The sequence below is a fragment of the Miscanthus floridulus genome, chromosome 19 (assembly GCF_019320115.1).
Source record: "Miscanthus floridulus cultivar M001 chromosome 19, ASM1932011v1, whole genome shotgun sequence".
NCBI classification, from domain to species: Eukaryota; Viridiplantae; Streptophyta; class Magnoliopsida; order Poales; family Poaceae; genus Miscanthus; species Miscanthus floridulus.
In genome coordinates this window covers 115,714,619-115,739,931 of record NC_089598.1, presented here as the reverse complement: position 1 = coordinate 115,739,931, position 25,313 = coordinate 115,714,619, and the positions used below count along the sequence as shown (strand labels likewise).

Below are 25,313 nucleotides of genomic sequence, written 5' to 3'. Positions count from 1 at the left end.
TTCGGAGAGCTTCAGTCGGAAATGTCTGACTGGGACCTTGATGACCTGAGTGACGGGGTTTAGAGAGCTTCAGTCAGAAATGTCCGACCGGACCCATGCTCGTCATTCATGATGGAGTTGGCATGGCCTACATGGGGTGCTCCTTCGCTTCCTTACTTGTCTCTTGGTGTCTATCCTGAGTGATTCGATCAACTCAGGGGGGTCGGATGGTTTCTCGATGGAGATTTCATTTTTGGTCTCCCTAGGTCTGTCCTGGGGAAGTGGGGAGCCGCCCGCATGTGGTGGCGCTTCGGTTCCTGTGCCCGTCGTGTGGTAGTGGTTGATCATGCGTGTTTACACCAGAATTTGGAAGAAGGATTTTAGAGACTCGAGAGCTCCTAGAATCATGTCAGCAAGGGATCCATTGAGTGTAGATCAAAACCAGCTAGTTTGGATGCAACACTAGAATTGGTTTTCTTCGGATAGCGCCAGTAGATAACGGCAGAGGCTATGATCGGCGCTGGGACGAGACATGTTGGACTCTACAAAAAGGTAAAGATTAGAGTCCAAGTTATCTTAAATTAGGAATGTTTTCATTTTATGCCAAGGATTGTAACAAATCGTGCTTGAGTAGGATTCATGTCTACACTCCGGGTATAAATATTAAATCCCGGCTATTGTGAGAGAAATCAACTAATTAAATACAAGTCAATTACTTTTTTCGGCTCTGGCCACCCCTTAGGAGTAGGAGTAGAGTAGATCTCGGCGAGTTCTTCAGTAAGTACGGCTGCATCGATCCGGTCGACCTCCACTGCTTGTCTGTAAGTACCATCATGGTTTATACCTCTGTTCATATGGCTGCATCGATCCGGTCGACCCCCACTACGACTGTGGTATAGGCTAGTTATCGACTCTTGTCTAATTCAAGTATGGCCTATGTGATTCTACCTCACACCCCACTATTTGAATTAGATCAAGGTCAAGTTATTAGCTCTACCTTAGTATGGCAGTCTTTGGTAGATTCATTAAGTTACCGATATTGCTTATTGCTTCCACTATTTATCTAATTACATATCACTCTACCCGATTGAGATTGATCTGGATCGGCCTTATATCTTGTTTAACTCATCATTTGCTAATCTAAAACTGATCTAATCTACATCTTAAATGATGAGTTATGTTTTTATCGGCTGTTTTGCATCAATCTTAATCGTGCATAGCGTGCGGTTAAGGCATGTTCGATCTTGAGTAGATCTATTAGTTAATGAAAACCGTTCCATGGCCTGTCATCACGGCCTGTGGGATTCTACCTCTCACCCCACTATTGGCACCATGGAGTGGGGATCGTTGGTTAGTAGACCCGTTCCTAAGGAGGCATGACCTTAACTGTGCGCAATGCCTGAATTGGCTGTTTAGCCGATATCGAATGCTTTCACGAACTGTTCACATTACAAGATCATCGAAATAGAGATAAGTTGAAAGATATGTTAGCCCCATGATCTTGTTATTGTATTACGGCCTACATGATTCTGCCTCATGCCCCACTGATATTAGTAATGAGTTAGGGTCGTCGAGTCTATTGTTGTTTCTACGGCCTGCATGATTCCGCCTCATGCCCCACTGGTCATGGCAATAGATGAGATCTAACACGGTCATTAGATTTATCTTTATTAAATGGTTAAGTGATATTGAATTGTTTCTTTATATAAAGAGGAGTTCGGTTACTAATAATCATTGGCTTAGTACAAACCGATCACTATTGATATCTTATTGCTATTGATTAATATTTGCTTAAGTAACATTTATCCTGAATAACAACCGATTCTTCTTATACAACCCCATGAGCTTTAACCGATTCATTCTTGCGAATATGTTGGGATCGACTATTTAGTCGATCTCCTCTCATATCGGCTCTCAGAGCCACACATTCGAGACTGTCTTGCAAAACTGGCACGTTTCACCCTTAATTACTGATGAGCTTTCTCTCCTTGTCAATTGTAGGGTCAAATTGACTGGCATGTCTCGGGAGGATCGCACAAGATCGACCACCCTTGTGCTAAAGCTAGGCAGATCTGCTCCATCGAGCGGACCCTTCCGGCTTGCTGCGTGTGACCTCGGCACAGAGATGAAAATTTTGTGTCGACACACATTTCTAGCACGCTCAGTGGGACCCCACAATCATCATGGTGGTTCACAACAACGACAACATCCTTATGATACATTATGAAGACCTGCCTGATGAAGATAAGGATACCATCAACAAAGCTACAGAAGAATTTCAGAAGAAGTGTTTGTTGTCCTACACCAAAACACGTGACAACACAATTATTTAGAAATTTCCACTACCAAGAGTTCTACTACATGGGCAGACAGATATGGTCGAAGCTAAAGACAGGCGTTTCTTTACGGAAGCCATAGACAAGTCTATTTGTGATGCCATATCAAGCCGCAATGAAGCTTTCGTTGATGCATTTCACAACGCCATGAAAGAGGCGATTCATGGAATTCCAGTTGGTCAGGTTGGATCGACTTGTTATAATATTCTAGATCTGTTGACTCAAGCGACTAATCAAGTCAGTACCAGCCATCAAGAAGTAGCACCAGCTGGTAATGGTGATGTCCAGACACTTCAAGGTTCATCTGAACAAACTCCGAGTACTGCTACAAATCAGATACAGTACAATCCTAGACCGTCAGTACAACATGAGCAGCAGCCGGTGGGGCAAAGTCAAAACCAGATGATCAATTTTGGCACATCAGGCCACATACCATCGTCGGCTCAGAAGATAGCACCATCAATTTAAAGGATCCGTAGAGATATAGATCCTTATGTCTATAATCAGAGACTTCAAGTAGCAAGCCAGGAAAGGACCCAACAGATTGAGATTCCACAAGGCTATCACTATAGCATGGATTATAAAACCCTCCACATGATACCAAATCCAGGATATCAAGACACGCGGGATTTCAATCCACAGATGGGTCAGCAAGTACCGAGAAATCCAAATCCACAGGCTGACGAGTTGCTGCTCAAAGTGATCGAGATGATGAAGAATCAGTTCGGTCTGAAGCCAAAAGGAATGACTTTTTTGTACAAACGCCCATATCCAGAATGGTATGATTTGGTCACTCTTCCTATAAATTACAGGCTCCCAGAGTTCACCAAGTTCACTAGTCAAGACGGTACAAGCACAATAGAACATGTTAGTCGGTATCTTACACAATTGGGCGAAGCATCAGTTTAGGATGCCCATCAAGTTTGTTTCTTCTCCTTGTCCCTGTTAGGGCCAGCCTTCACTTGGTTCTCATCATTACCAGTCAACTCCATTGCCAATTGGGCTGACCTAGAGAAGAAGTTTCATACATATTTTTACACTAGGACTAGAGAGAAGAAAATAACCGATTTGATAACCATGAGACAGAGGACTAATGAATCGGGCACTGAGTTTCTTCAGAGATTCCGAGAGACTAAGAATCTGTGTTTCTCATTGAGCTTGGCCGATGATCAGCTAGCTGCTTTAGCCGTCCAAAGAATGTTGCCAATGTGGAAAGAAAAGCTGCTAGGACAAGAGTTTGACAACTTGGGACAATTGGCTCAATGGGTAGTAGCGTTCAATAGCCAATTCCAGAGTATGCGTAGAGATACCCAATTCTAGAAGAGCACCACAGTAGCCGAAGCTTATGATCCATACTCAATTGAAGATGGCTATGAAGATGAAGAAGAGGAGGTTGCTGTCGCTAAATGGAATTGGGACAAGAAGATAGTAATGGTGCCAAATCCTTGGGGAAGAGGAGTTAAGGAGAGCTATGACTGATGTCATGAAATCAGACAAACTTTTTGACTTCTTACTTGAGAAGGGCTAGATCAAATTACCAGACAATCATGTTATGTTGCCCCCTGAATAGTTGAAGAATAAGAAGTTTAGCAAGTTTCATAATGCTACTTCTCATTCACCAATGATTGCAGAATTTTCCAGCAGCACATATAGAGAGCTATTAAGCAAGGGAGGCTCAAGTTCGATACGCCTCGGAAGATGAAAGTTGATGATAATCCTTTCCCAGGAGATCAAAATATGGTTGATATTGGGATATTCAAAGGGAAAACTAAGGTTCTAACATCGGCTAAATCAAGAGAAGCTGGAACAGTTGATCCCAAGATGCAAATATCGGCTGATGAATGCAGAGAAATTAGACGACGTCATGATCAGCAGAAGAGCCAATATGAGCAAGGGGAAACATCGAAGAGTGGAGCAACGAAGCCATGAGTTACATCTCGAATCCTGTTGAATAAGTGGCAGCGGCAAAAGGAAAAGGATTATCAGCGATGGTTAGAGGGTCAAGAATACCAACATCAACTGGAAGAAGAAAGGTATGAAAGGAGGCAAGCCAAATCGCACTGGAATTGTCCTTTCTTCAGATACTGCTGGAACAAAGATTTGAAATTGCCTACCAAACATGACTGTCCAGAATGCAGCAATCAGTATTGGGGATTTAGGCAATCTCAAATCAACCACCGGTCTATCCATGTGCAGGACTCACATCATCATAATAACATGGATCGACGCTTAAAAATAAAAGTATTCATGATCGGCTGGGAAAAAGAGTTGTTGACCAAGACTAGGCTGATCATAAAGAAGGAAGCAACAAGAAAGAATACATTTGGCAGGAAGGCCAATGGTGCCCCAGAGGACTAACAAGGAGCCAAAAGAGAAGGGTGCAGTACCTAAGGAATAAGGAGTTGGAACAGGCTCATGCATCCGGTAAAACTCTAGTATGATGTGCTAAACAAACAACCGATAGAAAACAACCATCGGCTAATATCCAAATGGCTTTTCTACTGCCATCGGAATTTAGAGCTCCAGCAGATTAGGAAGTTTACTCAGACTTTGATGAATTAGAGTATGAAGAGATGGTTGCTAAGTTAACTGTTGTGCAACAAGCAATATTTAATAAGCTAGTCAAGCATCGGCACTTGAAGGCTTTATATATGAAAGGTTTTGTTGACGGGAAGCCGATGAACAAAATGTTAGTGGACGGAGGTGCTTCTATCAATCTTATGCCTTACACCACTTTCCATAAGCTTGGCAAGGGACTAGGAGATTTGCTTGAAACCAACATCATGCTTAGAGACTTCGGAAGTAATACATCTAAGACCCAGGAGGCAATGAATGTCGAACTGACAATCAGGAGTAAAACTCTACTCACCACGTTCTTTGTCATTGATGGAAAAGGATCATATAGTTTACTCCTCGGTCATGACTGGATTCATGCAAACTGTTGTGTGCCATCAACCATGCATCAGTGTTTGATTCAATGGCATGGAGATGATGTCGAGGTGGTTCACGCTGATGAGTCTGTGAGTATTGCAATAGCCGATCTAGTATTCTGGGAGCTAGGAGACTTCGAATGCCTTTCTGGCAAAACATGGGAAGGAGGCTTCATCAGGATTAATAATGAAGGCCAATAGCCAGTTCAAGCAATCGGCTCTAAGAGTTTGTTTTGATCAATAATCGTGGCGTTGCGTCGGTCATTAGATCAAAGGAAAAATGAGTATTAAGTCTTGGAGATGGGTTTAGGCCGACATATGTGAAGGCTGAGTTAAAGTGTGAGTGAGATTCAGAGTTAATGGATTTTTTAAGAGAAGTTCTGTTTCGCTTAATAGGACGCTTAACCTGAGATGATTACTTGTCTGACCTTTTATATTGAAAGTTCTGCAGGGCGTCATCCTAGCATCTAATCAACACTTGGTAGCCGATTCATTCTTGGCTCTAATAGCCGATACCAGGAGGGTATCGCCTCTAGTTCAAAAAAGTAAACATCTTCAAAGACAGTAATAGCTGATACGATATGTATCACCTATAGAGCAAAAAAAAAAACAAAAAGGGCAAGAAACATTCATAGTCATACATGAAGGCATTGCATTGAAACACAATCATAAAAGAACAGGAGTCTTCATTCATTGATTTATCCTAAATACAAACTAATCAAAGACCTTGTTCACCACATCCTGAGTGGATGTGATGTCTACTATGGCCTCCGCTGCCATGGTGAATTCTTCAAGCAGGTCCTCGTGTCCTTAGGGCCGTCGCCCATTGGGAAACCTATTTCTAGGGCATGAAGCTCATACCCAGTTTGGACTTGTGCCGTGGTTAGCACCACCGCCGCACCATGACGAACGCCATGGAGGGCGATCTCCCAAACGCGGACCGAGACATCTTGGAGACAAGCATCGATGGAGGAACCCCAGGCATTGACAGCGTCTATGGCCGTGTTTGCCGCTAGTTGGAGAGATTCCAACTGTGCTATTAGGGCTGACAATCATGAGAACAAGAAGACGGTCAAGATGAAGATAATGGAAGTTAGAGTAAAAAGCCTTCATGGGATTCATCGGTCAAGATGAAGATAATGGAAGTTAGAGTAAAAAGCCTTCATGGGATTCATCTTACCCGCCACCATGGCGTCGGATTCGGCCAGCCACGCTCGGACAGCGCTGGCCTCCTCAGCTGTGTGAAGGGTGGCCTGGGAAACCTCTAGGCGAATCTCTAGTTGGCCGTTCTCCCAAGTCACCTTGGAGTAACGGTTTTGAGCCATCCTCCGCTCGTGAAGATAATGCCGGGCGGCGTCGCCATTGTAGGAATCGGAAGAATCCGACGACGAGGCCGACACAGAAGATGCGACGTCAGAGGGTCCATTGGCCCTGGGAAGAGGACGGAGACTGTCATTCACAATAAACCTGTAGGTGGATCAGAACTGTTCATCATCATGAACAAGAAATGTCAATCTCACCTCATGCGCCGGAGGCGCTGATTTATCAGCATATTCTCTTTAGGGATTTCCTTTGCCGCGCGCTTGCCTCGGTTATCTTCGCCGGCCATGAAGAATGATTGGATCTAACTACTATAGGGTTTTAGTAGGCGGAGAAGAGCAAAGGAACAATTGTGGATGGAGATGTGTTCGAGGCAAAAAACATCGACTGATATTTGAAGACATGAAGCGAAGGGGCGGATGCCTTGGGACACGCAAAAGGCAACCATAATTAATAGGAGGCGAAGCGCCGCTTCACCAGTGTCGAAGAAAATATGGCACCAGATGACTAAGGATAGAAGATCGAGGGGCTCCCTTAATGAAGGCCATGTTTTTAGACTTGAGTGGGATTAAGATCGGAAGTCTGGAATCGGCTATTCTAAAATGATCGGCTCTTTAGCTAAAGCGGACGTGCTCAGTCGACTATAGTGGTTCTTTAAACCTCTTGCTTGTTCAAGTGCCCCTTGGCTAAAAAGGGAGACAAGACTCTAAGGAGGGCTGAGAATAGGTCACCCTTGGTGACCAAGAGCGAAGGAGCTAATGTGATCGCCTTATGAACTTGTGCTTGGACACAGCGTAGTCTTTCTTTGGGAAGTTCAAACTGGATCAAGGCATGTCACATCGCAAAAGGATTTATCAAGCTGAAGTCTACCAGAATTTTGTGATGGATGACTTTAAAGACTTGGGTTGCCTTCGGCTACATGCTCTTGAAAAATATTGAAGCCAATAAACTAAGGATTGCGAGATATTACGATTAAGAGGTCAGGGTTAAGCAATTTTCTGAAGGAGACTTAGTCTGGAAAGTAAAATCGCTGATCGGGTCGGGGAACAACAGGTTTGGCGAAAGGTCACCCAACTAGGAAAGACCTTATCGGATCAAATATGCGCTTGGCAATACTTGTTTTTTGGAGGTACTAAGAAGAGAAGGAGAATTTGGCAGAGCAGTCGAACGAGGAATATTTGAAGGAGTATTACCCTAGCATTTGGATTGATACTTAACAATCGATTTGCTCGGTCGTCAGCTCTAATGGCCGATACCAGGAGGGTATCGTCGCTAGCGCAAAAGTAGACCTGAAGGGGTGAAAGCTAGTACAATGCATATCGATTATACAGACAGAGCGATAAGTATGGTATGAACCATAAAAACAAAAGGGAAATCGCTCAAGACGAAGAAATTTTTTGCTAAATGTCACCTATTACAAGTCATGGGCCAAAAAATACTTTGCCTACTATGTCATCGGCCAGGGTGTTGAAGGCCATGGAATTGGCGGCGCTAAGAAAATCCTCAACCAAGCGCTCATGATCCTCAGGGTGCACCGTGTTTGGAAAACCATGAGGAAGAAGCCGAAGATTGTAGCCAGAATGGGCTTGTGCAGCAACCAATGCCGTGGCGGCACCATGGCGAACGCCATGAAGAGCAACCTCCCTGACATGGTTCAGGATGTCATGCAAACAAACCACCAAAATGGCGCCCCTAGCATTGATGAATCCCGCCGCGTGGTCTGCAGCTGATCAGAGGCTCTCCAGTTGAGCAGATAGATCTAAAATGGTTCAAAAAGGAAATGATCAGAGTCCTGAAGATGAAATAAAGAAGAAGCAAAGGTTATGATGTCTCACCTATGATTCTAGCCTCGGCTTTAGCCAATTTATCCCCCACAGAATCAGCCACAAGAGGCGATCGACATTGAGCCATGGCTAGGGATGATTCCGCAAGAGAGAGACATTCGGCAAGACCCTAGCTGTGACGGTCAATGGCAGCAAGAAGGTCGTCATTGTCGATCTGCCTGCTCTGATAGCAGGGGAGCGAGCGATGAGTTGGTGCTATAGGGAACCCTAAAGGCTAAATAGGGTCAGCCCTCTCCTCTAGAGTGGTAGGAGCATCCTAGGTTGTACCTTCTTGACGGTGAAGATGCTGGCGTGATGATGCAGATCTGGTGAAGACATCCTCAGCGGACCTCTTGCTGTTCTCCGTAGTATCAGATCTACAGAAAAGGCAGGGGCTATACTAAGGACGCAGAAGGTTTGAGACAAAGTGAGTTGTTCTTCGGTCCACAGCCATGGCCCATATATATAGCCCAGAAAGGCAAAATCAGTTTCACCGGAGATATGAAATTGAAATCAGAAATAGAAACGGATCGACACTCCAGGAATTTAGGGGACGGATAACGGAAGGGTAACAAATTCGAACTTATCGTTTCCCCAAATTATGAAGCATCGTGAGACGGATACAAAGAATCTACATTAACTAGAGATCTACCCACCAAGGCTTCTTTAGATTGAAGGGAGTCTGGATCTCCATAAGGCTGAGGGTAATCATGAACCAAGTCATGTCGGCCCATTGATAAGATTGTGCAAGAGAAAGGGAAGAGCCACCTGCCTAACAGATACCTAGCTAATTCCTTGGTGACTAGGAGACCGCTAGAAAGAAGCTTGTGGCTTTCCCGATAGGCATTTGATGGAACAAACAAGGGGAAGGTGTCCACATATTCTAGCCTTCATAAAGCACTAAAACAGCTTTGTGTACAAGGAGAGAAGACTCAGGTGACAAGGAGAGAAGACTCAGGTGATATCACAAGAATTCTTCTAACCACGATGGCTGGTCTTCTTGCTCAACGAAGCGCTAGAATAAGTGACATAATCACCCCATGCATAAGAATTCTTCTAACCGCTCGAGATTATCATAACAAAAGGATAGACCATGGAAGGTCTAGTAGAGTCACGAGCACTCAAAAAGATGGATGGAAGGAAAACATGGCTGAAGTGCTGAGTTGCTCTCGCCAGGGTCGGATAAGCGTTTTATAGCCGGCCCGGGAAGATGAATCCAAACGCCCATGAAACAGTGATGCTCTTGTAAAAGTTTTGAGGCATAGGCTCGTGAATGGACGCAAGCGGCGACAAATAGTGGACCCTAGATTGAGGTTCTCTACCTATGACTGTGGACCAATCAGGGATGCAAACATGATAATTTTGGAATAAAATTACTTTTATCCCAAAATTGGGGGGCATGTGTTTACACCAGAATTTGGAAGAAGGATTTCAGAGACTCGAGAGCTCCTAGAATCATGTCAGCAAGGGATCCATTATGTGTAGATCAAAACCAGCTGGTTTGAATGCAACACTAGAATTAGTTTTCTTCGGATAGCGCCAGCAGATAACGACAGAGGCTATGATCAGCGTTGGGAGAGACATGTTGGACTCTACAAAAAGGGAAAGATTAGAGTCCAAGTTATCTTAAATTAGGAATGTTTTCGTTTTATGCCAAGGATTTTAACAAATTGTGCTCAAGTAGGATTCATGTCTAGACTTCGGGTATAAATATCAAACCCCGGCTATTGTGAGAGAAATCAACCAATAAAATACAAGTCAATTACTTTTTTTGGCTCCGGCCACCCCTTAGGAGTAGGAGTAGAGTAGATCTCGGTGAGTTCTTCAACAAATACGGTTGCATCGATCCGGTCGACCTCCACTGCTTGTCTGTAAGTACCATCATGGTTTATAGCTCTATTCGTATGGCTGCATCGATCCGGTCAACCCCCACTGTGACTCTGGTATAGGCTAGTTATCGACTCTTATCTAATTCAAGTATGGCCTGTGTGATTCTGCCTCACACCCCACTGCTTAAATTAGATCAAGGTCAAGTTATCGGCTCTACCTTAGTATGGCAGTCTTTGGTAGATTCATTAAGTTACCGATATTGCTTATTGCTTCCACTGTTTATCTAATTACAGCAATATCACTCTGCCCGATTGAGATTGATCTGGATCGGCCTTATATCTTGTTTAACTCATCGTTTGCTAATCTAAAACTGATCTAATCTACATCTTAAATGATGAGTTATGTTTTTATCGGCTGTTTTACGTCAATCTTAATCGTGCATAGCGTGTGGTTAAGGCATGTTCGATCTTGAGTAGATCTATCAGTTAATGAAAAATGTTCCATGGCCCATCATCATGGCCTGTGGGATTCTACCTCTCACCCCACTATTGGCACCGTGGAGTGGGGATCATTGGTTGGTAGACCCATTCCTGAGGAGGCATGACCTTAACTATGCGCTATGCCTGAATCGGCTGTTTAGCCGATATCAAATGCTTTCATAAACTGTTCACATTACGAGATCATCGAAGTAGAGATAAGTTGAAAGATATGTTAGCCCCATGATCTTGTTATTGTATTATGGCCTGCATGCCCCACTGATATTAGTAATGAGTTAGGGTCATCGAGTCTATTATTGTTTCTACGGCCTGCATGATTCTGCCTCATGCCCCACCGGTCATGGCGATAGATAAGATCTAACATGTTCATTAGATTTATCTTTATTAAATGGTTAAGTGATGTTGAATTGTTTCTTTATATAAAGAGGAGTTCGGTTACTAATAATCATTGGCTCAGTACAAACCAACCACTGTTGATATCTTATTGCTATTCATTAATTTTTGCTTAAGTAACATTTATCCTGAATAACAACTGATTCTTCTTATACAACCCCATGAGCTTTAACCGATTCATTCTTGCGAATATGCTGGGATCGACTATTTAGTCGATCTCCTCTCATATCAGCTCTTAGAGCCACACATTCGGGACTGTCTGGCAAAACCGGCATGTTCCGCCCTTAATTACTGATGAGCTTTCTCTCCTTGTCAATTGCAGGGTCAAATTGACTGGCATGTCTCGGGAGGATCGCACAAGATCGACCACCCTTGTGCTAAAGCTAGGTGGATCTGCTCCATCGAGTGGACCCTTCCGGCTTGCTACGTGTGACCTCGGCACAGAGACAAAAATTTTGTGTCGACAGTGTGGTAGTGGTGGGCCATGGCCAGGCCACGTCCCTTCTGATCAGGCGCTGTTCCGTTGGGCAGAGCACATCTCATCGGTCAGGGCACGTCTTATCTACATTAAATGGAAAAGAGAGAAATTCTCGCTCCATCATTCCGGCTTCCCTGATCGGCGCGTCCTTCCCTAACTGCTGCTCCCTTTTCCTTAAGTAGGAGAAGGGAGAGGGTTTTTGTAATGTTCTTTTGCCTGTTCTTCATCTGCCGCCGCCTTCTCTCTTCCTTTTTTGCCGTGAGCGTTCCTAAGAGTCACGGAGGTTTCAACGGAAGAAAGGGGAGAGAGTGAGGGAGAAGAGAGGAACTCACCGAAATGTTGGACTAGAGGTCATCCACCGTGAGGACGTCGGTGCTGGAGGCTTTCATCATGAAGGGATTTCTACCACCGCAGGAGGTGGCGCACTAGAGGGTCCCTGGGAGGGAGGAGTTCCCGCAACCTCATCCCGATGATGTGGTTTCTTTCCTTACCTTTCATGAGCATAGATTAGGATACCCCACGCATGGGTTCCTGCACGGGCTCCTCAACGAGTGGGGTCTAGAGCTACAACACCTCAATCCGATGGGGGTGCTGCATATTGCTAGTTTTGTCATTGTCTACAAGGCTTTCCTTAGGATGGAGCCGCACGTGGATCTCTTTTGGCTTTTCTTCTCTTGGAGAGCTATGACGGCGGGGAATTTGGCCGAGACCACATCGGTGGGGGGGGGTCGCCCTGCAGAGGAAGCCGAGCATGGGAGGTTTGTATCCCACATACACCCCATGTGACTCCAACCAGGGATGGCATGGGGAGAGGTTTTACATCTAGAATCTGACGGAGGTGCCGTTTCCGGCATTCACCGGTGGGAGGCCGGTGAAGCAGAAAAGTTGGTCATGGGGTTGCACCCACACAGAGAGGCACAAGGTGGAGGTAATCAAGGAGGAGCTATAGAAGCTCGTAAGGCTCAACCTTGATGAGGTGTGGGTGTTCCACACCCTCTTCCACCACCGGGTTGCGCCATTGGCGGAGAGGACGCAACCGATGTGGATGTACGGTGGCCGGTCGAACCCAAACCGTGTGTCACCAGAGGACCTGCCAGATGATGAGGTCTAGAGTCACCTTGGCCGGGTGCTATAGTTAAGGTCCAAGGATATGATTGTGGGGAAACCCATACCGTTCAATGCCTCGGTCGTGTCCAACCTGGTATGATCCCTTATTTTGTTCGTGTTTCTTCCTCTGCTTTTGCTGTTTCTTGTTCCTAGACCATCCGTTCTATAGGGGCTTGAAAGGTACAAGTCCTGACCACACCTTCCTAAGGGACCAGAGGGTAGGGCTCGGCAGGCCGCCCAAAAGGAGGCGGCAGATGCCCAGAAGAAGAAGAGAACCAAGGAGGTTCAGTGGAAGGAAGAGAAGAAGAAGGAGGTCGCCTGACGCATGAGGGCTAGGGAACGTAGGAGCGACATCGAGTCAGAACTCACAGTGGATGATCCTATGGATTTGGATGACATGGTCTTCTCCGATGAGGAGAGTCAGGGGGTCACTGTGACCTCGGCAGAGCGTCGCGACCCTGCGGCGACGTCCGCTGGTGAGGAGCAGGAGGGCACGCGATGTGTGGAGGTTCCTGTGCTGAGGAAGTGCGCAACAAGTGCGGACATCATTGGCGAACAGGCAGCGAAGCAGACGCGGTCACCACACCCCTCGGTGGCGTCACCGGTTCCATCGTCGCCTGTGGTGGACACGGCTGAGAGGGCCGGGTGGTCTGAGGAGCGGACTAGTATTTGTGCGCTAATGGGACTGGTGCCAACGCCTGGCTCACAGCCAGAGGAGGCCCTACCTACCATGGGTGTGGTCGAGCAGTCCAGGCGGTCTGAGGAGCAGACTAGCGTCCGGACGACGCGGGACTTGCAGTCAGAGGACGCTCCGCCCGCTGCTCTGGTCGGGGAGTCCCGAGCCGGAGGTCGTAGTGACCCGCAGGTCAGGCAGGAGCCGATCGGGATGACTCCACCTCCGTCTGAAGTGAGGGGGCACGGGTCACAGCCTAGGAGCGGTCCTCGTGCTGTGGGTCCATCGACATTGGGCTATGCTTTCAGAGTCATGCCGCTCTCCTCCTGGTATGTTTTTCTTTTTATTGTTTTTCGATATTCTATTGGTTGAGCTTTTTCGAAGGGTGACTTACCCGCACTTCCGGTTAGTGGCCAGTGGATGCCGGGGTTGAGCGTCAGTCCAACCCTTGTGTAGGAGATTTGGAGGTCCACCTTGCAGCTTATCGCGGTGAGCGAAGGGGGCAGCAGGGTGGCGGTGGCAAAGCCTTCCCTCCTAGGGGTGGTGCCCCCCGGGTTGGCTATTGATAAGGCGGCGGCGACGGTGTTGGCAGCGATCCTGGTACTAATTCATAGGGATTTTATTTCTGATTCATAGGGTAGTTATAGTGAGGCCTTTAGAGATGTTGGCAGAGTATTCTAGTGCTACTATCGAGTTCCCTACATATAACTTGACCCAGATGCTCCATCATAGTAGGCCAAGTGCACCTAGCCAGCCACGATGTCGCCCAGAAGTGCCAAAGACTGTAGCCTAGTAGGATGAGACTATCAGGGGCATTATAGCTACAGAGGAGGAGCAGTTAGATGCTCAGCAGGAGGGTATGGTCAAGAGCGACCCTAGTGACAACTCAGATGATGACTACTAGGATATCCCTCAGATGCCTTCTCGATGACATGACCATGAGGCCAGTACCTCTAGTTCAGCTCCACCTACACCATAGATAGATTCTGCTCTCCTTGCTATTCTTGAGTGGATGAGGTAGGATCAGGCTCGCTAGGCCTAGGAGACAATAGCTGCTCTAGCATAGGTTTAGGCTAGACATGACAAGTTCCAGCGTCAGCAGCTGGCTATACAGCAGCAGCAGTAGGCCATGCAACAACAGTATCTCCTCATGCAGCAGCAGTTACTTGGATTTATGTAGCATGTAGTTACTGCCATTGGGGATCCACCGCCATAGCCTTGACCCTAGATCAGTCAGTCTGCCACCACTTCTATGACTCCAGCTTTATAGCCTAGTGGGCTTCAGATTCAGGGACAGCCAGCAGCATAATTTTCTTCACCTACAGAGCAGGTGTCCCAGTGGTTTGCCTTGCTAGTGCCAGCACCGTAGTTCACACCTCTTCAAATAGGCTTCATACTGGCTTAGACTTCCTCGCTGCTTGTGCCAGATACCTCAGTCTCTAGGAGCCTTGATGCTACCTTCAGTGAGTTGACAGAGCAGCCTACTCCACCATATCTACATGACCCCGGTCCTTCCACAGTTGCTCCTATTATTGGGACTATAGAGACACTCCCTTCTTTAGTTGCATCATCAGAGCCACCTGCTACAGTCATACATGTAGATTCTCAGGCCACACCAGTACCAAATCTGACCTAGATCATTTCAGCACTGCTTCTAGCCATAGAGGGTAGACTGCTCAGAGCTCAAGATCAGATGATGGTGGCACCCAGTTCTAGATCGCTCATCGCACCTCAGCGCTCGACTCGTCCGCTATAGCCCCACCGACCGACCCTTAGGTTTTGGTGTTTGACACCAAAGGGGGAGAGGGATCGAGTATGATAGACTTAGGGGAGCTATACATTTAGGGGGACCTTATCTACATTTGGCTTTTTATGTGTGATACATTTTTATGCATTCATGTTTACTATTATGCATTGAACTATAAGTGTGATCATAATCATGATATTAATGTGATAGTGATATTAATGTGATATGTGACATGTGTGCCCTCTACTTGAATTATTTATGTGTCATATCACTTGATTATGCTCATTTGTTTTGCTTCCATGTTTTACTCCGATACAAATGAGCTTTATTACTTATACTCATGCTTATTTCATATCTATTGAGTACATCATGTTGGCTTGGGTCATATAAGCTTGCCTAACTCTTTTGTTCTTATTGTCAAAAGCTTATATGAACCAAGCATGTTGAAAACCTCATCTCTTTTACATACTCAAGGTTGTATTGTCATCATTCACCAAAAAGGGGGAGATTGAAAGCATCTAGGCCCCTAGTTGGGTTTCGATGATTAATGACAATACGTGATTACTGTGACTAACGTGTGTTTTACAGAGGCAATTAAGTTAGGTCACGGTAATGACAATTGATTGGGCAATCATGGTTGTCATGCCCCTATGACGGAAATCATTTTGATTTTCAAAGGATGGACGACAAGGTTAAGGATGGACTAGTTCTAAGTGCTGTTTGGTGTTGAAGAGGCACCTAGAGTAGTTTAGGACTTTGTTTTTCCTTAGGCCATACTATTAAGGGGGGTATGGATGGGTAGCTTGACTTAGGTGAGTCTAGTGGGTTAGGTGTGGTGCACACTTGTCAAAACTAGCACTAGGTAGCTCCTAAATAGCCCTTAGATCAATTGGAGCAAACTTCATTCACATATGATTGTGAGTTAAAAGTGAATGGAGGGTCAAATGTTAACCAGACGCTAGTTTCGGTGTGATCGGACGCTGGCGTAGAGTCCGGTCAGTTCATTTGACCAAGGTGAAGTCGTCTGGTTATGACTGGACGTTGAGCGAAATGTGACCAGACGCTGGGTGCCAGCATCCGATCAACTCTAGTAAGGTTCCAGAGAGGGAAAATCCTGATCGGATGTGTTCGGTCAGTGCTGACCAGACACTGGTCAGGTTCCGACTACTGACCGGACGTTGAGCAGCAAAGTGACAAGACACTGGGTTACAGCGTCTGGTCAACATCACTAAGGTTCTAGAGGGCAGTTTTCATGACCGGACGTATCCAGTCAGTGCTGACCAGATGCTGGTCAGCGTTTGGTCACCACTTAATTGCTCGGTGGCGGGGAGAACTGATCAGAGCATCTGTTCACCCCGTAGTGGCACATAACGGTTCGTTTTGACTGAGGGGTTATAAATACTTCCTCTATTCACTCAAGGGATCACTTTTGCTCATTCCAACAGCTAAGAAACACCCTTGAGAGTGACAAGAAGAGCAAGGTCCTAGTGAGGTGATTGAGATTTGAGAATCCAAGAGAGACCTCATTAGTGAAAGCAAGAGTAGCAAAGTGTGCATCCAACCTTCTCATTAGGCTTGTCGTGGTCAAGTGAGAGTCTGTGCTTGTTACTCTTGGTGATCGCCATCACCTAGACGGCTTGGTGGTGATTGCGAGCTTGGTGATCATCCGGCGGAGCTTGTAGATGACCCAACTCAAGTTGTGAGCGGTTGTGGGTGATTCACTGTGACGGAGTGTCAAAGAATCAACCCATAGAGAGCACTTGATCCTTGCATGGATCAAGGGGGAGCTACACCCTTGCATGGGTGCTCCAACGAGGACTAGTGGGGAGTGGCGACTCTCTGATACCTCGGTAAAACAACGTCGCGTTCCTCCTTCTCTCTTTACTTTAAGCATTTACTTTGAGCAATTTAATTCTTGTCTTTACATTCATAGAATTGTCATGCTAGAGTAGAATTGGAACCTAGGGTGCAAAACTTTTGTGCAGTAGAACATTAGAAACAGTTTCTAGGCACAAGGGGTGAAGTGGGCTAACCGTAGGGTTTAATTATTGTAAAGAATTTTAGAATTAGCCCAATTCACCCCTCTCTTGGACATCTTGATCCTTTCAGGTCACAAGGGTAAGGGTAAGACTAGGAGGCAATAAGGGTTTGTGGTAGATGTTATTATATAGTATTATGGACTTTGTGGACTTTTATTATGAACTATTGTGGACTGTATGGACTATTATTATCGAATATGAACTACTATGGACTATAATTATGGATTGTGTGGACTATTAATATGCTCATATATATGGTTTCAGATGAATGTGGCATATATTTGTATGTTTGTACATGTTGTATTGAGGTTAAATATTAATCTCATATTTGTGTATGGATAACATAAAAAAATAGGGGAAATTGTGGCAAAATTTTCTGCCTAAAGTACATATTAATCAACGGCATCAGTTTTTCTGGTTCAAAATAGTGATTGAAGTCTGAAATCAAATAGGCTTTTCAGTCATGGAATCTTGGGGAAATAACTTTTACAGTGATTTGTCATGTCACCGTCGAATAGACTTTTCAGTGTCCTTCAAAATAGTGATTGAAGTCTGAAATTGAATAGGCTTTTCAGTCATGGAATCTAGGCTCTCCAGTGTCCTACGATGTAGTCTTTTCAGTGATTCTGAGTAGACTTTCTAGGAGCATTTATAGCACAATACAATGGCTAGCAAACATGTCTCCGCCTATATATATGCGTTCTAGGTTGCATTGCTAACTAAAAGGAAAACCAAACTAGTATTCGGTTTTATTGGAGTAGGAATGTTTGGAGGATCGTCTAGAGGAAAGGGTTTTAGGAGTGGGAGAGGAAGGGGGGATGAAGGGAACTCCCATTGTGTGGGAGGGGTCTCTTGGACCTGATTTCTTTGAGGAACCAGTGTATCAGTTTCCCCTCGAGAGCAAGAGTGATTTCACTAAAGAGTGCCCTCTCAGAGGATACGATAATAGGAAGGAAGATTGGCCAAAATGCATGCATGGTGAGGACTGCTTAGTGCAGATGTTCACCGAGGGGATCGACGGAGGTCGTCGCTTCTTCAAATGCCCACGAGCATGGGTAATTGCTATTACATTTCATTTGTTAAATATGTTTCTCGAATACCCTTACAACTCATAGGACATACTTATTGTAGTCTTCCAAGTCTAAAGAAAACTATGGGTTCACTAGGTGGGTTGATCCTCGACCAATTTATTCGTATCAGCAGTACATCTACTACCTGTAGGACCAAATCTTCGATCTACAAAGGGAAGTTAGCAGCGGGTACAAGGAAGACAAAGACGACGACAACAACAATGGTGCAAGTTCATATTGCACCTACCCTAATCACAAGAACAAGGGGCCTCTACCGTCACCCCTACCACCACCACCACCAACAATGGGAGGCTACTGTGAAGAAGGTGCAACACAATATGCTATGTGGCCACACTACTAGGACGACCCTATCTTATTCATATGTCACATCCATGTGTTTGTTGTTTGGTTTAATTACCTAAGGCATGTTAGGTTTAGTCAAAGGAACTATGTACCCTTGTTTGGTACATGTTATCACATGCCATTTCTTGTGCTTATTGTTCACTTCAATTCCCCAAGGCATGTTAGGTTTAGTTCAGGACCTGTGTACCCTAGTTCGGTACATGTTCTCACATGCCATTTTATGTGTTTTGTGTGTTGAATTATATAATGCCCTACTTCGTTATGTTTTATTTGCAGCACGTGATCACATTTCACTACGTCCACAATATTAAACTGAATATTATGACCACAAATAATGAAAACAACTATATAATGAAAAGGCCAATACTATGACACATTAAACAACACAATAATACTAGAAGTACATGCCGACAAACTAAATAAAGCAGTACATGACCTAAGCATGCCCATACTTAAAGTGCATTACATGACAACACAATGAAAAGTCCAACAATAGACAACATTGTTTATGAATAAACCATAGAACTAGCGAGTAATGGAGACTACTGAGTGCAACGAGGCCACTTTCCTTTCCTTAGGGCATCGAGATTCTCCTCCATCGCTGCTTTCGCTCGGCGTGCACGCTCAAGCTTCTTCTCCCTCTCCTCCCTGTACGCAGCAACACGCCTCCTTTCCTCCCCTTCCTTGTGCTCCTTTTCTGCAGCCTCCTCTCCACGTATCTTCTCCATCATCTCCTTGTCCTCTGCCTCCCACCGCAATAGTTCTGCATCCATTCCTTGTCTTCAGGCTTGATCTCAGTGTTGATCCACTGTTCAAAATCATAGAGCGGTGGAGGGGTCTGCAAAAAATGCAATTGTTACAAAACAAAAAAATCATGCAAGATGTCATATGACACAAACATCAATTCCTCACCATCTTGTTAATGCGGCGCTGACGAAGTGTAGGCTCAAACACAAAATTGGAACACATGCAATATCTCTGCCTATACGTGTCCTCTTCATCGGACTTGGCTACCTTGTAAGGATCGCCACAAAAGCACATGGGCACTGGAACACCACTAGGCAGAGGTAATGGGTCGAAGGCATTTTCGGTCATCTGACCATAACTACAATTTAGCTATTTTCGTTCTAAGAATCGAAAGCAATTAACATTAAACCCTACACCTAGGGTTTTCCATTTGATCTGCAACAATGAACCCATATCATAACAACATGCGCTGAGGTTACCTTGGTTTGGTAGCTTTTCCACACCTTGGCATCTTACGGTTGTATAATATAAATATTAAAATTATATAAAACCCTAAGTAATGACGATTCTTAAGTTGAAAAATCCGACTAATATATACCGAATCGATTTAAAAAAAACTAAGAGGGAGCGATGATACCTTGCTCTCGAAGATCTATGGATCAAATCAAAGTTTCCAAGGTCTAATATGCCGATTTGTGAGGTAGGGCGAAGTGGGGAGAGAAAAAACCCGAGAGGGAGAAGAAAGAAGAGGAGGAAGGCTCGGGCAGGAAGGTTGGGCGCTGGGTTAAAACACCACATCGGCGCCATAGATCTTGGCGCCGTTCTCGGCGCCAAGCTTGGCGCCAATAACCACTGCGCCAAGCTCGGCGCCAAGATCTACGGCGTCAAGCTCAGCGCCAAGATCTATGTCGCCAAGATGCCAGCCAGGTCACCGCCACGTCTGCGCCGAGCCCAAGACCTAGACACCAAAATCTATGGCGCCGAGACGTGTAAGCTCGGCGCCACCAATGATGGCGCCGAGTTAAAGGTCCAGATTTTGAAATCATACCTCCAGAGACATATTTGTAAAATTTTTTTAAAAAAGGGCTAAAAAACAAAAAATTCAGGCCGACATGTGTGATGTGAGCCGTGGTGGGCCGCATTGCGGAGAAGCCACAGACCTGATTACTGATTGTTTAGTCGTTAGTTTAAGTGTGTGTCAAGTGTCCAAGTTCAGTAACAGGAATTCAAGATATGTGAAAACATTTGCATAAGCTATACTATTACTATAGTCAACACATAAACTGCAAACTGAAGATGATAAGTCGCATTGTCATAATGCAGATCTCAGGAAAAGAAAACAGGTGATCTTACCCAAATCAGGCTCAATTGTCACGCTGTCGCTGCCTGGTCAAGTCGGATCACTGTCAGCTCCAGTACACCTGGCTGTGACGGGTGGTGTAGGTTTTGTCTTCTGTAGTAGTAGATGTTGGTATATTTTTCTATAATTTTGGCTAAAGTTAAAGGAATTTGGCTTAAATAAAGCTAAACAAATTATAATTAAGATTAGAATAGAGGGAGTGCAAATTAATCCAAACACATGCGGACCATATATTTAAATAATTTTTTTTTCTCGACCGTGAGTCACGTTTTTCATTAAGATAGAGTTACAAACGAACAACAGAAAACAACGGTAATTGGGGGTTACTGCAGGGGGAGACAAGAACAGAAAAGAAGTGCAAGAGGAAAGCCAGGACCTGGGAAACACAGAGCACTAAAAATGCCTTTCCACCGAGGGAACATTAACTGGTGTCTTGCTATCGTCATTCAAATCAGATACAAAGGAACCCATATATATGTGGACCATATTAAACTAAAATAAAATAAAATGACTAATGCCTTTCAACAGAGGGAACATTAACTGATGTCTTGCTGCCTCAACGGTGACATGTTGCTACTTGTGTGCCGTTCTGATGATGTAGACGTAGAATAATTCGACCCAGTCCAGACGGCCTGATCAGCTCTCAGTCTATATATACTGTTACTATGCTCTTCAGCCTTGGGAAGATCTTCTTCCTGGTGTTCGTTTGTTTCTGTCATCCCAAAAGAATATTAGAGCATATATAGTACATCGATCGCAAAAGAATATGGCATCACAACATGCTGTATTGATCATCTTCTTGTTCTTCTTAGTTTGTTCCTGCCAATCCGTCGTTGATCGCCTAACCTCAGTAAGACCACTCTACCCCGGCGACAAGCTCATCTCCGACGACGGTGGCATGTTTTCCCTCGGCTTCTTCAACCTCACCACCAACTCAACGCCAAGCCTGTACCTCGGCATATGGTACAACAACATCCCTGAGCGCACCTACGTCTGGGTCGCCAACCGCGACAGCCCAATCACCACGCCTTCAGCGAAGCTAGCTCTCACCAACACTTCCGATTTCGTGCTGTCCGATTCCGAAGGCCGCACAGTCTGGGCGACAGACAACAATGTCGCCGTCGCCGGTAGCATCATCGGAGGCTCCGGAGTGCTCCGGAGCACGGGGAGCTTCGAGCTCGAGCTGCAGCTGCCCAATGGCACAGGTGTAGTAGCATGGAAGAGCCTCGACCACCCCACGGACACCATCCTCCCGACCTTCAGGCTGTGGACCAACTACAAGGCTCACACCACCTTGCGCGTCGTCGCCTGGAAGGGCCCTCGGGACCCTTCCGCCGGCGACTTCTCCCTCAGCGGCGACCCCACCGGCTGGGGCCTCCAGATCATCATCTGGCGGGGTGGGAGTCGTCGTCGTTCATGGTGCAGCGGCGTGTGGAACGGCGCGGGGGCCTCCGCCTTCACCAGGTTCATATACTCCCAGATCGTCGACGACGGGGAGGTGATCTACGCGGCGTACAACGCCGCCGGCGGCCCGACGACGCACTGGAAGCTGGACTACACGGGGAACGTGAGGCTCCGCGTCTGGAACGTCGAGTCGTCGTCGTGGACCGTCCTTTTCGAGGGCCCCGGCAATGGCGGCTGCCTCCACTACGGCGCGTGCGGGCCGTTCGGCTACTGCGACGCCACGGGGCGCGAGGGCGGCGTGCAGGAGTGCAAGTGCCTCGACGGGTTCGAGCCGGAAGACGGCTTCTTTCGTGACTTCTCCAGAGGATGCCGGAGGAAGCAAGCGCTGGCAGCGTGTGGCGGCGGCGGCGGTGGTGGTGGGAGGAGCCATTATTTCCTGACCTTGCCGGGGATGAAGGTGCCTGACAAGTTCCTGTATGTCAGGAACAGAAGCTTTGACGAGTGTGCTGCCGAGTGCGACCGCAACTGCTCGTGCACCGCGTACGCTTATGCCAACTTGAGCACCATCGTCACCATGAGTGCTAGTAGTGACATGTCAAGGTGCTTGCTTTGGATGGGGGAGCTTCTCGACACCGGAAAGGACGGTGATTTAGGTGAAAACTTGTACCTTCGGCTCGCCGCCGGCTCTCCCGGTAAGTGCCAGGTCAGGTGTGCCTTCAAAGTATACACACCCAACTTCACCTTCACATGATGTATTGATGTGTTATTCTACAGGAAACAAGAAGAAGAAGATCGGCATGGCTATGGAGATTGTGCTCCCAACGATGGCATGTCTGCTGATGCTCACATCATGTATATGTCTTGTCACTATATGCAAGTCAAGAGGTATACCAAGAGAGTGAGAGACAAATAAATACCTACGTGTGCTGGTAATAGGCAGCTTTAACTTGTAAGCATACAAGTGTTGAATGAATTGTTGACACGTTTCTACCAGACACGCGACGGAACAAGGAAGCACATGAGAGGAGCGTTCACGATTTCTGGGATCAAAATCTGGAACTGTCGTGTATTAGCTTTGAGGACCTCACGTCTGCAACGAATAGTTTCCATGAAGCCAACATGCTTGGAAAAGGTGGCTTTGGGAAAGTATATAAGGTGGTATAGTATTTTAATTTGTCAATTATACGTCTTATTATATTTCATCAACTCGACAACGCTGATATATATCATATCACACAGGGGATACTGAAAGATGGCAAGGAGGTTGCTGTCAAAAGGCTTAGCAACGGTTCTGAACAAGGGAAAGAGCAGCTTAGAAATGAAGTAGTTCTTATTGCAAGTTTGCAACACAAGAACCTAGTCAGACTTCTTGGTTGTTGTATCCATGAAGATGAGAAATTGCTCATATACGAATACTTGCCCAACAAAAGCTTAGACAAATTCCTCTTTGGTATGTTCTATCACAGATTCTAAGAAAAAAAACCCTGAATTGGCGAAGAAACACTCCTGAATGGTAAACTGTTTTCTTCATTCCTTAATTTCCATGTTCATGGCAGATCCTGCAATGAAGTCTATGCTTGATTGGCCAAAAAGGTTAAACATAATCAAAGGAATAGCTAGAGGAATTCTTTATCTCCACCAAGATTCAAGAATGATGATCATTCACAGAGATCTCAAAGCAAGCAACATCTTGCTGGATGCAGAGATGGAGCCGAAAATCTCTGGAAGTAGCGAGCAGCAAGCAAGTACTAGACGAGTTTTTGGGACATAGTAAGTATGTTCTGGTTCTAGCTAATTAGAACTACTAAAATTTTATTCATGTTCTTATAGCTATTCAAACTCTTGACTACTTGCTTGTGAAATGATTCAAATAGCGGTTACATGTCGCCTGAATATACAACGCAAGGCATTTTTTCAGTCAAGTCCGACACCTATAGTTTTGGCATTTTACTACTGGAGATAGTCAGTGGACTAAAGATTAGTGCCTCTCCTCATCTACTAATGGATCATCCAAGCCTTATTGCTTATGTAAGTGTTACTTCTAGCATCCTTTATTTTTTTTAATAATTATATTATTAAAATAAACAAGAAATTTGTCCTCGTGTTTGTTTCAGGCATGGAACTTATGGAAAGATAGAATGGCAAGGGATTTCGTAGACACAATGGTTGTGGAGAGCTGCTCACTGGACGAAGCCTTGCAATGCATCCATATTGGACTATTGTGTGTTCAAGACAGCCCAAATGACAGGCCACTGATGTCATTAGTTGTGTCCATGCTGAATAATGAGGCCATGCCACGCCCAATGCCCAGGCAGCCATTATTTTTTGCGCAGAGATATTATGAAGCCCTATCAACAAGAGGAGACTCGGAACACTCTGCTAATCACGTGAGCCTATCGACACTAGATGGGCGATAAATATATTTTTTTTGACTAAGGCCGATAAATATTAGAGCCTGTTTAGATCCCATGAACACTCTGCTTATAACTGTCAGGAAGAAGAAGCGCGTCTGCAGCACTGTTGCCGGCGGCAACAGAGGTGAGCGCGGGAACAAGCGATGGCTGAGTTAGGCGTTAAGTCCCTTGGGTAGTTGATAAGGCTGGACGAAAAACTCGAAGCTCCTTAACTCGCTCGGTTCGTGACTAGCTCGACTCGGCTCGGCTCGGTTCGTTATGATAACGAGCCGAGCCAAGTCAAGATTTTAGCTCGTTAGCTATAAGGAGCCAACTCGAGCTAGCTCGCAAGCCGCTCGCGAGCTAAACGAGCCAAGCTTCCAGGAAAAAAAGTATCAAAACTTATATTAGTTTTTGTATTACTCCATGTCTTGCACTTTACAATTGACTGGTAACTGTTCTAGATGCATTTCTTTTATATTATTATTATTCTCAAACTTTAAATAAATGCAAATATTATATTTTGTGTATTTTTTATACCTGGCTCGCGAGCTTAACAAACCAGCTCAAGCTTTTAACAAGTCGAGTCGAACTGGCTTTCTAACTCATTAGGATAATAAGCCGAGCTGAGCTAGCTCGTTATCTTAACGAGCCAGCTCGTTATCCGGCCTTAGTAGTTGATTAGTGGGCTGTTATGCTCTATAGTGGGCCGGAGGCCAGCTCGGTTGTAAACACGCAGAATATAAAAGCGCTGTTGCATCGGGAGAAGGCATCAACATTCAGACAAATGTCTAAGGGCCGTTTGGATCTTTTTTTTTTTTTAG

At 45.5% G+C, this 25,313-nt stretch overlaps 1 protein-coding gene across 2 annotated transcripts; it reads left to right on the top strand.

Annotated features, from left to right (window-relative positions):
• Positions 1-21,378: 21,378 nt before the first annotated feature.
• Positions 21,379-24,974, top strand: LOC136528358 (G-type lectin S-receptor-like serine/threonine-protein kinase B120). 2 transcript variants are annotated; one of them, XM_066521308.1, is made up of 7 exons: positions 21,379-22,788; positions 22,871-22,981; positions 23,091-23,251; positions 23,336-23,546; positions 23,653-23,866; positions 23,971-24,124; positions 24,211-24,974. In XM_066521308.1, exons 1-7 carry the CDS (start codon positions 21,459-21,461, stop codon positions 24,511-24,513), a joined length of 2,484 nt encoding a protein of 827 aa, XP_066377405.1. In that variant the 5' UTR covers positions 21,379-21,458; the 3' UTR covers positions 24,514-24,974. The 2 variants fall into 2 exon arrangements, with proteins under 2 accessions (XP_066377405.1, XP_066377406.1); XM_066521309.1 differs by lacking the exon at positions 24,211-24,974 and having other exon boundaries at positions 23,653-23,870; positions 23,971-24,099.
• Positions 24,975-25,313: the final 339 nt, after the last annotated feature.

Excerpts from the sequence above, each read along its gene's own strand:
- LOC136528358 (XM_066521308.1), top strand. The coding sequence starts at position 21,459 with ATGGCATCACAACATGCTGTATTGATCATCTTCTTGTTCTTCTTAGTT. Across the intron at positions 22,789-22,870 it reads GCTCGCCGCCGGCTCTCCCG|GAAACAAGAAGAAGAAGATC; the intron begins GTAAGTGCCAGG and ends GTTATTCTACAG. Across the intron at positions 24,125-24,210 it reads ATCCAAGCCTTATTGCTTAT|GCATGGAACTTATGGAAAGA; the intron begins GTAAGTGTTACT and ends TGTTTGTTTCAG.